The sequence below is a fragment of the Chiloscyllium punctatum genome, unplaced genomic scaffold, assembly GCF_047496795.1.
Source record: "Chiloscyllium punctatum isolate Juve2018m unplaced genomic scaffold, sChiPun1.3 scaffold_144, whole genome shotgun sequence".
Lineage (NCBI taxonomy): Eukaryota > Metazoa > Chordata > Chondrichthyes > Orectolobiformes > Hemiscylliidae > Chiloscyllium > Chiloscyllium punctatum.
In genome coordinates, this window is record NW_027309878.1 from 15,001 (window position 1) to 30,366 (window position 15,366).

The window sequence follows — 15,366 nt, forward strand, 5'->3', positions numbered from 1 at the left end:
ATTGGGACGGTGTAGAGTGGGAGGGAATGGGGAAGGGGTTTGGGATCCATTGGGACAGTGTAGAGTGGGAGGGAATGGGAAGGGGTTTGGGTCCATTGGGACGGCGTAGAGTGGGATGGAATGGGGAGGGGTTTGGGTCCATTGGGACGGTGTAGAGTGGGAGGGAATGGGGAGGGGTTTGGGTCCATTGGGGACGGTGTAGAGCGGGAGGGAATGGGAAGGGGTTTGGGTTCCATTGGGGATGGTGTAGAGTGGGAGGGAATGGGAAGGGGTTTGGGTTCCATTGGGGACGGTGTAGAGTGGGAGGGAATGGGAAGGGGTTTGGGATCCATTGGGACGGTGTAGAGTGGGAGGGAATGGGAAGGGGTTTGGGATCCATTGGGACGGTGTAGAGTGGGAGGGAATGGGAAGGGGTTTGGGATCCATTGGGACGGTGTAGAGTGGGAGGGAACGGGGAAGGGGTTTGGGTCCATTGGGACAGTGTAGAGCGGGAGGGAACGGGAAGGGGTTTGGGATCCATTGGGACGGTGTAGAGTGGGAGGGAATGGGAAGGGGTTTGGGATCCATTGGGACAGTGTAGAGTGGGAGGGAATGGGAAGGGGTTTGGGATCCATTGGGACGGTGTAGAGTGGGAGGGAATGGGAAGGGGTTTGGGATCCATTGGGACGGTGTAGAGTGGGAGTGAATGGGAAGGGGTTTGGGTCCATTGGGGACGGTGTAGAGTGGGAGGGAACGGGAAGGGGTTTGGGATCCATTGGGACGGTGTAGAGTGGGAGTGAATGGGGAAGGGGTTTGGGATCCATTGGGACGGTGTAGAGTGGGAGTGAACGGGAAGGGGTTTGGGTCCATTGGGACGGTGTAGAGTGGGAGTGAATGGGGAAGGGGTTTGGATCCATTGGGACGGTGTAGAGCGGGAGGGAATGGGAAGGGGTTTGGGTCCATTGGGGACGGTGTAGAGTGGGAGGGAACGGGAAGGGGTTTGGGATCCATTGGGATGGTGTAGAGTGGGATGGAGGGAAGGGGTTTGGGTCCATTGGGACGGTGTAGAGTGGGAGTGAATGGGGAAGGGGTTTGGATCCATTGGGACGGTGTAGAGCGGGAGGGAATGGGAAGGGGTTGGGGTCCATTGGGACGGTGTAGAGCGGGAGGGAATGGGAAGGGGTTTGGGGTCCATTGGGACGGTGTAGAGTGGGAGTGAATGGGAAGGGGTTTGGGTCCATTGGGACGGTGTAGAGTGGGAGTGAATGGGAAGGGGTTTGGGTCCATTGGGATGGTGTAGAGTGGGAGGGAATGGGAAGGGGTTTGGGTCCATTGGGACGGTGTAGAGGGGGAGGGAATGGGGAGGGGTTTGGGTCCATTGGGACGGTGTAGAGTGGGAGGGAATGGGGAAGGGGTTTGGGATCCATTGGGACAGTGTAGAGTGGGAGGGAATGGGAAGGGGTTTGGGTCCATTGGGACGGCGTAGAGTGGGAGGGAATGGGAAGGGGTTTGGGTCCATTGGGACGGCGTAGAGTGGGAGGGAATGGGGAAGGGGTTTGGGATCCATTGGGACGGTGTAGAGTGGGAGGGAATGGGGAAGGGGTTTGGGGTCCATTGGGACGGTGTAGAGTGGGAGGGAATGGGAAGGGGTTTGGGTCCATTGGGACGGCGTAGAGTGGGAGGGAATGGGAAGGGGTTTGGGTCCATTGGGAAGGTGTAGAGTGGGAGGGAATGGGGAGGGGTTTGGGTCCATTGGGACGGTGTAGAGTGGGAGGGAATGGGGAGGGGTTTGGGTCCATTGGGGACGGTGTAGAGTGGGAGTGAATGGGAAGGGGTTTGGGTCCATTGGGGACGGTGTAGAGTGGGAGGGAATGGGAAGGGGTTTGGGATCCATTGGGACGGTGTAGAGTGGGAGGGAACGGGAAGGGGTTTGGGATCCATTGGGACGGTGTAGAGTGGGAGGGAATGGGAAGGGGTTTGGGATCCATTGGGACGGTGTAGAGTGGGAGGGAACGGGGAAGGGGTTTGGGTCCATTGGGACAGTGTAGAGCGGGAGGGAACGGGAAGGGGTTTGGGATCCATTGGGACGGTGTAGAGTGGGAGGGAATGGGAAGGGGTTTGGGATCCATTGGGACGGTGTAGAGTGGGAGGGAATGGGAAGGGGTTTGGGATCCATTGGGACGGTGTAGAGTGGGAGGGAATGGGAAGGGGTTTGGGATCCATTGGGACGGTGTAGAGTGGGAGTGAATGGGAAGGGGTTTGGGTCCATTGGGGACGGTGTAGAGTGGGAGGGAACGGGAAGGGGTTTGGGATCCATTGGGACGGTGTAGAGTGGGAGTGAATGGGGAAGGGGTTTGGGATCCATTGGGACGGTGTAGAGTGGGAGGGAATGGGAAGGGGTTTGGGATCCATTGGGACGGTGTAGAGTGGGAGTGAATGGGAAGGGGTTTGGGTCCATTGGGGACGGTGTAGAGTGGGAGGGAACGGGAAGGGGTTTGGGATCCATTGGGACGGTGTAGAGTGGGAGTGAATGGGAAGGGGTTTGGGTCCATTGGGGACGGTGTAGAGTGGGAGGGAACGGGAAGGGGTTTGGGATCCATTGGGACGGTGTAGAGTGGGAGGGAATGGGAAGGGGTTTGGGATCCATTGGGACGGTGTAGAGTGGGAGGGAATGTGAAGGGGTTTGGGATCCATTGGGACGGTGTAGAGTGGGAGTGAATGGGGAAGGGGTTTGGGTCCATTGGGACGGTGTAGAGCGGGAGGGAATGGGAAGGGGATTGGGTCCATTGGGATTTTGGAGGTACCAGGCAGGTTTGAAAATTTACTGATGAGGGTTTTTTTCTGGGAAGGTGGTGAGACAACGTACAGCATTTAACCCTGAGCCGAGGCCGTGGGTTACCAGAGTTAGAATAGATCACAAAAGGTGCAGAGAGAGATCTCTGAATACACCACAATCATTCCTTAAAATATCTTCCATGTTACAGGCAACTCCGATACCGACATCAGGACAGACGGGTGAGTAACACTGACTACGGTGAACCCCAGACCCAGTCTGTCTCTCTCTACGGTGAACCCCAGACCCAGTCTGTCTCTCTCTACGGTGAACCCCAGACCCAGTCTGTCACTACGGTGAACCCCAGACCCAGTCTGTCTCTCTCTACGGTGAACCCCAGACCCAGTCTGTCTCTCTCTACGGTGAACCCCAGACCCAGTCTGTCTCTCTCTACGGTGAACCCCAGACCCAGTCTGTCACTCTCTACGGTGAACCCCAGACCCAGTCTGTCACTGACTACGGTGAACCCCAGACCCAGTCTGTCTCTCTCTACGGTGAACCCCAGACCCAGTCTGTCACTCACTACGGTGAACCCCAGACCCAGTCTGTCACTCTCTACGGTGAACCCCAGACCCAGTCTGTCACTGACTACGGTGAACCCCAGACCCAGACTGTCACTGACTACGGTGAACCCCAGACCCAGTCTGTCACTGACTACGGTGAACCCCAGACACAGTCTGTCTCTCTCTACGGTGAAACCCAGACCCAGTCTGTCTCTCTCTACGGTGAACTCCAGACCCAGTCTGTCACTCTCTATGGTGAACCCCAGACGCAGTCTGTCACTCTCTACGGTGAACCCCAGACCCAGTCTGTCACTGACTACGGTGAACCCCAGACCCAGTCTGTCACTCTCTACGGTGAACCCCAGACCCAGTCTGTCACTCACTACGGTAAACCCCAGACCCAGTCTGTCACTCTCTACGGTGAACCCCAGACCCAGTCTGTCAATCTCTACGGTGAACCCCAGACCCAGTCTGTCACTCACTACTGTGAACCCCAGACCCAGTCTGTCAATCTCTACGGTGAACCCCAGACCCAGTCTGTCACTCTCTACGGTGAACCCCAGACCCAGTCTGTCACTGACTACGGTGAACCCCAGACCCAGTCTGTCACTACGGTGAACCCCAGACCCAGTCTGTCACTGACTACGGTGAACCCCTGACCCAGTCTGTCACTCTCTATGGTGAACCCCAGACCCAGTCTGTCACTGACTACGGTGAACCCTAGACCCAGTCTGTCACTGACTACGGTGAACTCCAGACCCAGTCTGTCACTGACTACGGTGAACCCCAGACCCAGTCTGTCACTGACTACGGTGAACCCCAGACCCAGTCTGTCTCTCTCTATGGTGAACCCCAGACCCAGTCTGTCACTCTCTACGGTGAACCCCAGACCCAGTCGGTCATTCACTACGGTGAACCCCAGACCCAGTCTGTCACTCACTGCGGTGAATCCCAGACCCAGTCTGTCACTCACTACGGTGAATCCTAGACACAGTCTGTCACTGACTACGGTGAACCCCAGACCCAGTCTGTCACTGACTACGGTGAACCCTAGACCCAGTCTGTCACTGACTACGGTGAACTCCAGACCCAGTCTGTCACTGACTACGGTGAACCCCAGACCCAGTCTGTCACTGACTACGGTGAACTCCAGACCCAGTCTGTCACTCTCTATGGTGAACCCCAGACGCAGTCTGTCACTCTCTACGGTGAACCCCAGACCCAGTCTGTCACTGACTACGGTGAACCCCAGACCCAGTCTGTCACTCTCTACGGTGAACCCCAGACCCAGTCTGTCACTCACTACAGTAAACCCCAGACCCAGTCTGTCACTCTCTACGGTGAACCCCAGACCCAGTCTGTCACTCACTACGGTGAACCCCAGACCCAGTCTGTCAATCTCTACGGTGAACCCCAGACCCAGTCCGTCACTCTCTACGGTGAACCCCAGACCCAGTCTGTCACTGACTACGGTGAACCCCAGACCCAGTCTGTCACTACGGTGAACCCCAGACCCAGTCTGTCACTGACTACGGTGAACCCCAGACCCAGTCTGTCACTGACTACGGTGAACCCTAGACCCAGTCTGTCACTGACTACGGTGAACTCCAGACCCAGTCTGTCACTGACTACGGTGAACCCCAGACCCAGTCTGTCTCTCTCTATGGTGAACCCCAGACCCAGTCTGTCACTCTCTACGGTGAACCCCAGACCCAGTCGGTCATTCACTACGGTGAACCCCAGACCCAGTCTGTCACTCACTGCGGTGAATCCCAGACCCAGTCTGTCACTGACTACGGTGAATCCTAGACACAGTCTGTCACTGACTACGGTGAACCCCAGACCCAGTCTGTCACTGACTACGGTGAACCCTAGACCCAGTCTGTCACTGACTACGGTGAACTCCAGACCCAGTCTGTCACTGACTACGGTGAACCCCAGACCCAGTCTGTCTCTCTCTACGGTGAACCCCAGACCCAGTCTGTCACTGACTACGGTGAACCCTAGACCCAGTCTGTCACTGACTACGGTGAATCCCAGACCCAGTCTGTCACTGACTACGGTGAATCCTAGACACAGTCTGTCACTGACTACGGTGAACCCTAGACCCAGTCTGTCACTGACTACGGTGAACCCTAGACCCAGTCTGTCACTGACTACGGTGAACCCCAGACCCAGTCTGTCTCTCTCTACGGTGAACCCCAGACCCAGTCTGTCACTCTCTAGGGTGAACCCCAGACCCAGTCTGTCACTCTCTACGGTGAACCCCAGACCCAGTCTGTCACTCACTGCGGTGAACCCCAGACCCAGTCTGTCACTGACTACGGTGAATCCTAGACCCAGTCTGTCACTGACTACGGTGAACCCCAGACCCAGTCTGTCACTGACTACGGTGAACCCCAGACCCAGTCTGTCACTCTCTACGGTGAACCCCTGACCCAGTCTGTCACTCTCTACGGTGAACCCCAGACCCAGTCTGTCTCTCTCTACGGTGAACCCCAGACCCAGTCTGTCACTCTCTACGGTGAACCCCAGACCCAGTCTGTCACTCTCTACGGTGAACCCCAGACCCAGTCTGTCACTCACTACGGTGAACCCCAGACCCAGTCTGGCACTCACTGCGGTGAACCCCAGACCCATCTGTCACTCTCTACGGTGAACCCCAGACCCAGTCTGTCACACTCTACGGTGAGCCCCAGACCCAGTCTGTCACTCTCTATGGTGAACCCCAGACCCAGTCTGTCACTGACTACGGTGAACCCCAGACCCGTCTGTCACTCTCTACGGTGAACCCCAGACCCAGTCTGGCACTCACTGCGGTGAACCCCAGACCCATCTGTCACTCTCTACGGTGAACCCCAGACCCAGTCTGTCACTCTCTACGGTGAACCCCAGACCCAGTCTGTCACTCACTACGGTGAGCCCCAGACCCAGTCTGTCACTCTCTATGGTGAACCCCAGACCCAGTCTGTCACTGACTACGGTGAACCCCAGACACGTCTGTCACTCTCTACGGTGAACCCCTGACCCAGTCTGTCACTCTCTACGGTGAACCCCAGACCCAGTCTGTCACTCACTACGGTGAACCCCAGACCCGTCTGTCACTCTCTAGGGTGAACCCCAGACCCAGTCTGTCACTCTCTACGGTGAACCCCAGATCCAGTCTGTCACTACGGTGAACCCCAGACCCAGTCTGTCTCTCTCTACGGTGAACCCCAGACCCAGTCTGTCACTACGGTGAACCCAAGACCCAGTCTGTCACTGACTACGGTGAACCCCAGACCCAGTCTGTAACTCTCTACGGTGAACCCCAGACCCAGTCTGTCTCTCTCTACGGTGAACCCCAGACCCAGTCTGTCTCTCTCTACGGTGAACCCCAGACCCAGTCTGTCACTACGGTGAACCCCAGACCCAGTCTGTCTCTCTCTACGGTGAACCCCAGACCCAGTCTGTCTCTCTCTACGGTGAACCCCAGACCCAGTCTGTCACTCTCTACGGTGAACCCCAGACCCAGTCTGTCACTGACTACGGTGAACCCCAGACCCAGTCTGTCTCTCTCTACGGTGAACCCCAGACCCAGTCTGTCACTCACTACGGTGAACCCCAGACCCAGTCTGTCACTCTCTACGGTGAACCCCAGACCCAGTCTGTCACTGACTACGGTGAACCCCAGACCCAGACTGTCACTGACTACGGTGAACCCCAGACCCAGTCTGTCACTGACTACGGTGAACCCCAGACACAGTCTGTCTCTCTCTACGGTGAAACCCAGACCCAGTCTGTCTCTCTCTACGGTGAAACCCAGACCCAGTCTGTCTCTCTCTACGGTGAACTCCAGACCCAGTCTGTCACTACGGTGAACCCAAGACCCAGTCTGTCACTGACTACGGTGAACTCCAGACCCAGTCTGTCACTCTCTATGGTGAACCCCAGACGCAGTCTGTCACTCTCTACGGTGAACCCCAGACCCAGTCTGTCACTGACTACGGTGAACCCCAGACCCAGTCTGTCACTCTCTACGGTGAACCCCAGACCCAGTCTGTCACTCACTACGGTAAACCCCAGACCCAGTCTGTCACTCTCTACGGTGAACCCCAGACCCAGTCTGTCAATCTCTACGGTGAACCCCAGACCCAGTCTGTCACTCACTACGGTGAACCCCAGACCCAGTCTGTCAATCTCTACGGTGAACCCCAGACCCAGTCTGTCACTCTCTACGGTGAACCCCAGACCCAGTCTGTCACTGACTACGGTGAACCCCAGACCCAGTCTGTCACTACGGTGAACCCCAGACCCAGTCTGTCACTGACTACGGTGAACCCCTGACCCAGTCTGTCACTCACTGCGGTGAACCCCAGACCCAGTCTGTCACTCTCTATGGTGAACCCCAGACCCAGTCTGTCACTGACTACGGTGAACCCTAGACCCAGTCTGTCACTGACTACGGTGAACTCCAGACCCAGTCTGTCACTGACTACGGTGAACCCCAGACCCAGTCTGTCACTGACTACGGTGAACCCCAGACCCAGTCTGTCTCTCTCTATGGTGAACCCCAGACCCAGTCTGTCACTCTCTACGGTGAACCCCAGACCCAGTCGGTCATTCACTACGGTGAACCCCAGACCCAGTCTGTCACTCACTGCGGTGAATCCCAGACCCAGTCTGTCACTCACTACGGTGAATCCTAGACACAGTCTGTCACTGACTACGGTGAACCCCAGACCCAGTCTGTCACTGACTACGGTGAACCCTAGACCCAGTCTGTCACTGACTACGGTGAACTCCAGACCCAGTCTGTCACTGACTACGGTGAACCCCAGACCCAGTCTGTCACTGACTACGGTGAACTCCAGACCCAGTCTGTCACTCTCTATGGTGAACCCCAGACGCAGTCTGTCACTCTCTATGGTGAACCCCAGACCCAGTCTGTCACTGACTACGGTGAACCCCAGACCCAGTCTGTCACTCTCTACGGTGAACCCCAGACCCAGTCTGTCACTCACTACGGTAAACCCCAGACCCAGTCTGTCACTCTCTACGGTGAACCCCAGACCCAGTCTGTCACTCACTACGGTGAACCCCAGACCCAGTCTGTCAATCTCTACGGTGAACCCCAGACCCAGTCCGTCACTCTCTACGGTGAACCCCAGACCCAGTCTGTCACTGACTACGGTGAACCCCAGACCCAGTCTGTCACTACGGTGAACCCCAGACCCAGTCTGTCACTGACTACGGTGAACCCCAGACCCAGTCTGTCACTGACTACGGTGAACCCTAGACCCAGTCTGTCACTGACTACGGTGAACTCCAGACCCAGTCTGTCACTGACTACGGTGAACCCCAGACCCAGTCTGTCTCTCTCTATGGTGAACCCCAGACCCAGTCTGTCACTCTCTACGGTGAACCCCAGACCCAGTCGGTCATTCACTACGGTGAACCCCAGACCCAGTCTGTCACTCACTGCGGTGAATCCCAGACCCAGTCTGTCACTGACTACGGTGAATCCTAGACACAGTCTGTCACTGACTACGGTGAACCCCAGACCCAGTCTGTCACTGACTACGGTGAACCCTAGACCCAGTCTGTCACTGACTACGGTGAACTCCAGACCCAGTCTGTCACTGACTACGGTGAACCCCAGACCCAGTCTGTCTCTCTCTACGGTGAACCCCAGACCCAGTCTGTCACTCTCTAGGGTGAACCCCAGACCCAGTCTGTCACTCTCTACGGTGAACCCCAGACCCAGTCTGTCACTCACTGCGGTGAACCCCAGACCCAGTCTGTCACTGACTACGGTGAATCCTAGACCCAGTCTGTCACTGACTACGGTGAACCCCAGACCCAGTCTGTCACTGACTACGGTGAACCCCAGACCCAGTCTGTCACTCTCTACGGTGAACCCCAGACCCAGTCTGTCACTCTCTACGGTGAACCCCAGACCCAGTCTGTCTCTCTCTACGGTGAACCCCAGACCCAGTCTGTCACTCTCTACGGTGAACCCCAGACCCAGTCTGTCACTCTCTACGGTGAACCCCAGACCCAGTCTGTCACTCACTACGGTGAACCCCAGACCCAGTCTGGCACTCACTGCGGTGAACCCCAGACCCATCTGTCACTCTCTACGGTGAACCCCAGACCCAGTCTGTCACACTCTACGGTGAGCCCCAGACCCAGTCTGTCACTCTCTATGGTGAACCCCAGACCCAGTCTGTCACTGACTACGGTGAACCCCAGACCCGTCTGTCACTCTCTACGGTGAACCCCAGACCCAGTCTGGCACTCACTGCGGTGAACCCCAGACCCATCTGTCACTCTCTACGGTGAACCCCAGACCCAGTCTGTCACTCTCTACGGTGAACCCCAGACCCAGTCTGTCACTCACTACGGTGAGCCCCAGACCCAGTCTGTCACTCTCTATGGTGAACCCCAGACCCAGTCTGTCACTGACTACGGTGAACCCCAGACACGTCTGTCACTCTCTACGGTGAACCCCTGACCCAGTCTGTCACTCTCTACGGTGAACCCCAGACCCAGTCTGTCACTCACTACGGTGAACCCCAGACCCGTCTGTCACTCTCTAGGGTGAACCCCAGACCCAGTCTGTCACTCTCTACGGTGAACCCCAGATCCAGTCTGTCACTACGGTGAACCCCAGACCCAGTCTGTCTCTCTCTACGGTGAACCCCAGACCCAGTCTGTCACTACGGTGAACCCAAGACCCAGTCTGTCACTGACTACGGTGAACCCCAGACCCAGTCTGTAACTCTCTACGGTGAACCCCAGACCCAGTCTGTCTCTCTCTACGGTGAACCCCAGACCGAGTCTGTCACTGACTACGGTGAACCCCAGACCCAGTCTGTCTCTACGGTGAACGTCAGACCCAGTCTGTAACTCTCTACGGTGAACCCCAGACCCAGTCTGTCTCTCTCTACGGTGAACCCCAGACCCAGTCTGTCACTCTCTACGGTGAACCCCAGATCCAGTCTGTCTCTCTCTACGGTGAAACCCAGACCCAGTCTGTCACTGACTACGGTGAACCCCAGATCCAGTCTGTCACTCTCTACGGTGAACCCCAGACCCAGTCTGTCACTGACTACGGTGAACCCCAGACCCAGTCTGTCTCTCTCTACGGTGAACCCCAGACCCAGTCTGTCTCTCTCTACGGTGAACCCCTGACCCAGTCTGTCTCTCACTACGGTGAACCCCAGACCCAGTCTGTCACTCTCTACGGTGAACCCCAGACCCAGTCTGTCACTACGGTGAACCCCAGACCCAGTCTGTCACTGACTACGGTGAACCCCAGACCCAGTCTGTCACTCTCTACGGTGAACCCCAGACCCAGTCTGTCACTGACTACGGTGAACCCTAGACCCAGTCTGTCACTGACTACGGTGAACTCCAGACCCAGTCTGTCACTGACTACGGTGAACCCCAGACCCAGTCTGTCACTGACTACGGTGAATCCCAGACCCAGTCTGTCACTGACTACGGTGAACCCTAGACCCAGTCTGTCACTGACTACGGTGAACTCCAGACCCAGTCTGTCACTGACTACGGTGAACCCCAGACCCAGTCTGTCACTGACTACGGTGAACCCCAGACACAGTCTGTCTCTCTCTATGGTGAACCCCAGACCCAGTCTGTCACTCTCTACGGTGAACTCCAGACCCAGTCTGTCACTCACTGCGGTGAATCCCAGACCCAGTCTGTCACTCACTGCGGTGAATCCCAGACCCAGTCTGTCACTGACTACGGTGAATCCTAGACCCAGTCTGTCACTGACTACGGTGAACCCCAGACCCAGTCTGTCACTGACTACGGTGAACCCTAGACCCAGTCTGTCACTGACTACGGTGAACTCCAGACCCAGTCTGTCACTGACTACGGTGAACCCCAGACCCAGTCTGTCACTGACTACGGTGAACCCCAGACCCAGTCTGTCTCTCTCTACGGTGAACCCCAGACCCAGTCTGTCACTCTCTACGGTGAACCCCAGACCCAGTCTGTCACTCTCTACGGTGAACCCCAGACCCAGTCTGTCACTGACTACGGTGAACCCCAGACCCAGTCTGTCACTACGGTGAACCCCAGACCCAGTCTGTCACTGACTACGGTGAACCCCTGACCCAGTCTGTCACTCTCTATGGTGAACCCCAGACCCAGTCTGTCACTGACTACGGTGAACCCTAGACCCAGTCTGTCACTGACTACGGTGAACTCCAGACCCAGTCTGTCACTGACTACGGTGAACCCCAGACCCAGTCTGTCACTGACTACGGTGAACCCCAGACCCAGTCTGTCTCTCTCTATGGTGAACCCCAGACCCAGTCTGTCACTCTCTACGGTGAACCCCAGACCCAGTCGGTCATTCACTACGGTGAACCCCAGACCCAGTCTGTCACTCACTGCGGTGAATCCCAGACCCAGTCTGTCACTCACTACGGTGAATCCTAGACACAGTCTGTCACTGACTACGGTGAACCCCAGACCCAGTCTGTCACTGACTACGGTGAACCCTAGACCCAGTCTGTCACTGACTACGGTGAACTCCAGACCCAGTCTGTCACTGACTACGGTGAACCCCAGACCCAGTCTGTCACTGACTACGGTGAACTCCAGACCCAGTCTGTCACTCTCTATGGTGAACCCCAGACGCAGTCTGTCACTCTCTACGGTGAACCCCAGACCCAGTCTGTCACTGACTACGGTGAACCCCAGACCCAGTCTGTCACTCTCTACGGTGAACCCCAGACCCAGTCTGTCACTCACTACAGTAAACCCCAGACCCAGTCTGTCACTCTCTACGGTGAACCCCAGACCCAGTCTGTCACTCACTACGGTGAACCCCAGACCCAGTCTGTCAATCTCTACGGTGAACCCCAGACCCAGTCCGTCACTCTCTACGGTGAACCCCAGACCCAGTCTGTCACTGACTACGGTGAACCCCAGACCCAGTCTGTCACTACGGTGAACCCCAGACCCAGTCTGTCACTGACTACGGTGAACCCCAGACCCAGTCTGTCACTGACTACGGTGAACCCTAGACCCAGTCTGTCACTGACTACGGTGAACTCCAGACCCAGTCTGTCACTGACTACGGTGAACCCCAGACCCAGTCTGTCTCTCTCTATGGTGAACCCCAGACCCAGTCTGTCACTCTCTACGGTGAACCCCAGACCCAGTCGGTCATTCACTACGGTGAACCCCAGACCCAGTCTGTCACTCACTGCGGTGAATCCCAGACCCAGTCTGTCACTGACTACGGTGAATCCTAGACACAGTCTGTCACTGACTACGGTGAACCCCAGACCCAGTCTGTCACTGACTACGGTGAACCCTAGACCCAGTCTGTCACTGACTACGGTGAACTCCAGACCCAGTCTGTCACTGACTACGGTGAACCCCAGACCCAGTCTGTCTCTCTCTACGGTGAACCCCAGACCCAGTCTGTCACAGACTACGGTGAACCCTAGACCCAGTCTGTCACTGACTACGGTGAATCCCAGACCCAGTCTGTCACTGACTACGGTGAATCCTAGACACAGTCTGTCACTGACTACGGTGAACCCTAGACCCAGTCTGTCACTGACTACGGTGAACCCTAGACCCAGTCTGTCACTGACTACGGTGAACCCCAGACCCAGTCTGTCTCTCTCTACGGTGAACCCCAGACCCAGTCTGTCACTCTCTAGGGTGAACCCCAGACCCAGTCTGTCACTCTCTACGGTGAACCCCAGACCCAGTCTGTCACTCACTGCGGTGAACCCCAGACCCAGTCTGTCACTGACTACGGTGAATCCTAGACCCAGTCTGTCACTGACTACGGTGAACCCCAGACCCAGTCTGTCACTGACTACGGTGAACCCCAGACCCAGTCTGTCACTCTCTACGGTGAACCCCTGACCCAGTCTGTCACTCTCTACGGTGAACCCCAGACCCAGTCTGTCTCTCTCTACGGTGAACCCCAGACCCAGTCTGTCACTCTCTACGGTGAACCCCAGACCCAGTCTGTCACTCTCTACGGTGAACCCCAGACCCAGTCTGTCACTCACTACGGTGAACCCCAGACCCAGTCTGGCACTCACTGCGGTGAACCCCAGACCCATCTGTCACTCTCTACGGTGAACCCCAGACCCAGTCTGTCACACTCTACGGTGAGCCCCAGACCCAGTCTGTCACTCTCTATGGTGAACCCCAGACCCAGTCTGTCACTGACTACGGTGAACCCCAGACCCGTCTGTCACTCTCTACGGTGAACCCCAGACCCAGTCTGGCACTCACTGCGGTGAACCCCAGACCCATCTGTCACTCTCTACGGTGAACCCCAGACCCAGTCTGTCACTCTCTACGGTGAACCCCAGACCCAGTCTGTCACTCACTACGGTGAGCCCCAGACCCAGTCTGTCACTCTCTATGGTGAACCCCAGACCCAGTCTGTCACTGACTACGGTGAACCCCAGACACGTCTGTCACTCTCTACGGTGAACCCCTGACCCAGTCTGTCACTCTCTACGGTGAACCCCAGACCCAGTCTGTCACTCACTACGGTGAACCCCAGACCCGTCTGTCACTCTCTAGGGTGAACCCCAGACCCAGTCTGTCACTCTCTACGGTGAACCCCAGATCCAGTCTGTCACTACGGTGAACCCCAGACCCAGTCTGTCTCTCTCTACGGTGAACCCCAGACCCAGTCTGTCACTACGGTGAACCCAAGACCCAGTCTGTCACTGACTACGGTGAACCCCAGACCCAGTCTGTAACTCTCTACGGTGAACCCCAGACCCAGTCTGTCTCTCTCTACGGTGAACCCCAGACCCAGTCTGTCTCTCTCTACGGTGAACCCCAGACCCAGTCTGTCACTACGGTGAACCCCAGACCCAGTCTGTCTCTCTCTACGGTGAACCCCAGACCCAGTCTGTCTCTCTCTACGGTGAACCCCAGACCCAGTCTGTCACTCTCTACGGTGAACCCCAGACCCAGTCTGTCACTGACTACGGTGAACCCCAGACCCAGTCTGTCTCTCTCTACGGTGAACCCCAGACCCAGTCTGTCACTCACTACGGTGAACCCCAGACCCAGTCTGTCACTCTCTACGGTGAACCCCAGACCCAGTCTGTCACTGACTACGGTGAACCCCAGACCCAGACTGTCACTGACTACGGTGAACCCCAGACCCAGTCTGTCACTGACTACGGTGAACCCCAGACACAGTCTGTCTCTCTCTACGGTGAAACCCAGACCCAGTCTGTCTCTCTCTACGGTGAAACCCAGACCCAGTCTGTCTCTCTCTACGGTGAACTCCAGACCCAGTCTGTCACTACGGTGAACCCAAGACCCAGTCTGTCACTGACTACGGTGAACTCCAGACCCAGTCTGTCACTCTCTATGGTGAACCCCAGACGCAGTCTGTCACTCTCTACGGTGAACCCCAGACCCAGTCTGTCACTGACTACGGTGAACCCCAGACCCAGTCTGTCACTCTCTACGGTGAACCCCAGACCCAGTCTGTCACTCACTACGGTAAACCCCAGACCCAGTCTGTCACTCTCTACGGTGAACCCCAGACCCAGTCTGTCAATCTCTACGGTGAACCCCAGACCCAGTCTGTCACTCACTACGGTGAACCCCAGACCCAGTCTGTCAATCTCTACGGTGAACCCCAGACCCAGTCTGTCACTCTCTACGGTGAACCCCAGACCCAGTCTGTCACTGACTACGGTGAACCCCAGACCCAGTCTGTCACTACGGTGAACCCCAGACCCAGTCTGTCACTGACTACGGTGAACCCCTGACCCAGTCTGTCACTCACTGCGGTGAACCCCAGACCCAGTCTGTCACTCTCTATGGTGAACCCCAGACCCAGTCTGTCACTGACTACGGTGAACCCTAGACCCAGTCTGTCACTGACTACGGTGAACTCCAGACCCAGTCTGTCACTGACTACGGTGAACCCCAGACCCAGTCTGTCACTGACTACGGTGAACCCCAGACCCAGTCTGTCTCTCTCTATGGTGAACCCCAGACCCAGTCTGTCACTCTCTACGGTGAACC

At 56.8% G+C, this 15,366-nt stretch overlaps 1 protein-coding gene across 1 annotated transcript in view; it reads left to right on the forward strand.

Annotated features, from left to right (window-relative positions):
- Positions 1-15,366, forward strand: part of LOC140471658 (uncharacterized) — a 64,899-nt gene that overhangs the window by 14,824 nt on the left and 34,709 nt on the right. Inside the window, exon 3 of the mRNA XM_072567439.1 lies at positions 2,964-2,994. Coding sequence (XP_072423540.1) covers positions 2,964-2,994 — 31 coding nt within the window. The remainder of the gene's footprint in view (positions 1-2,963; positions 2,995-15,366) is intronic.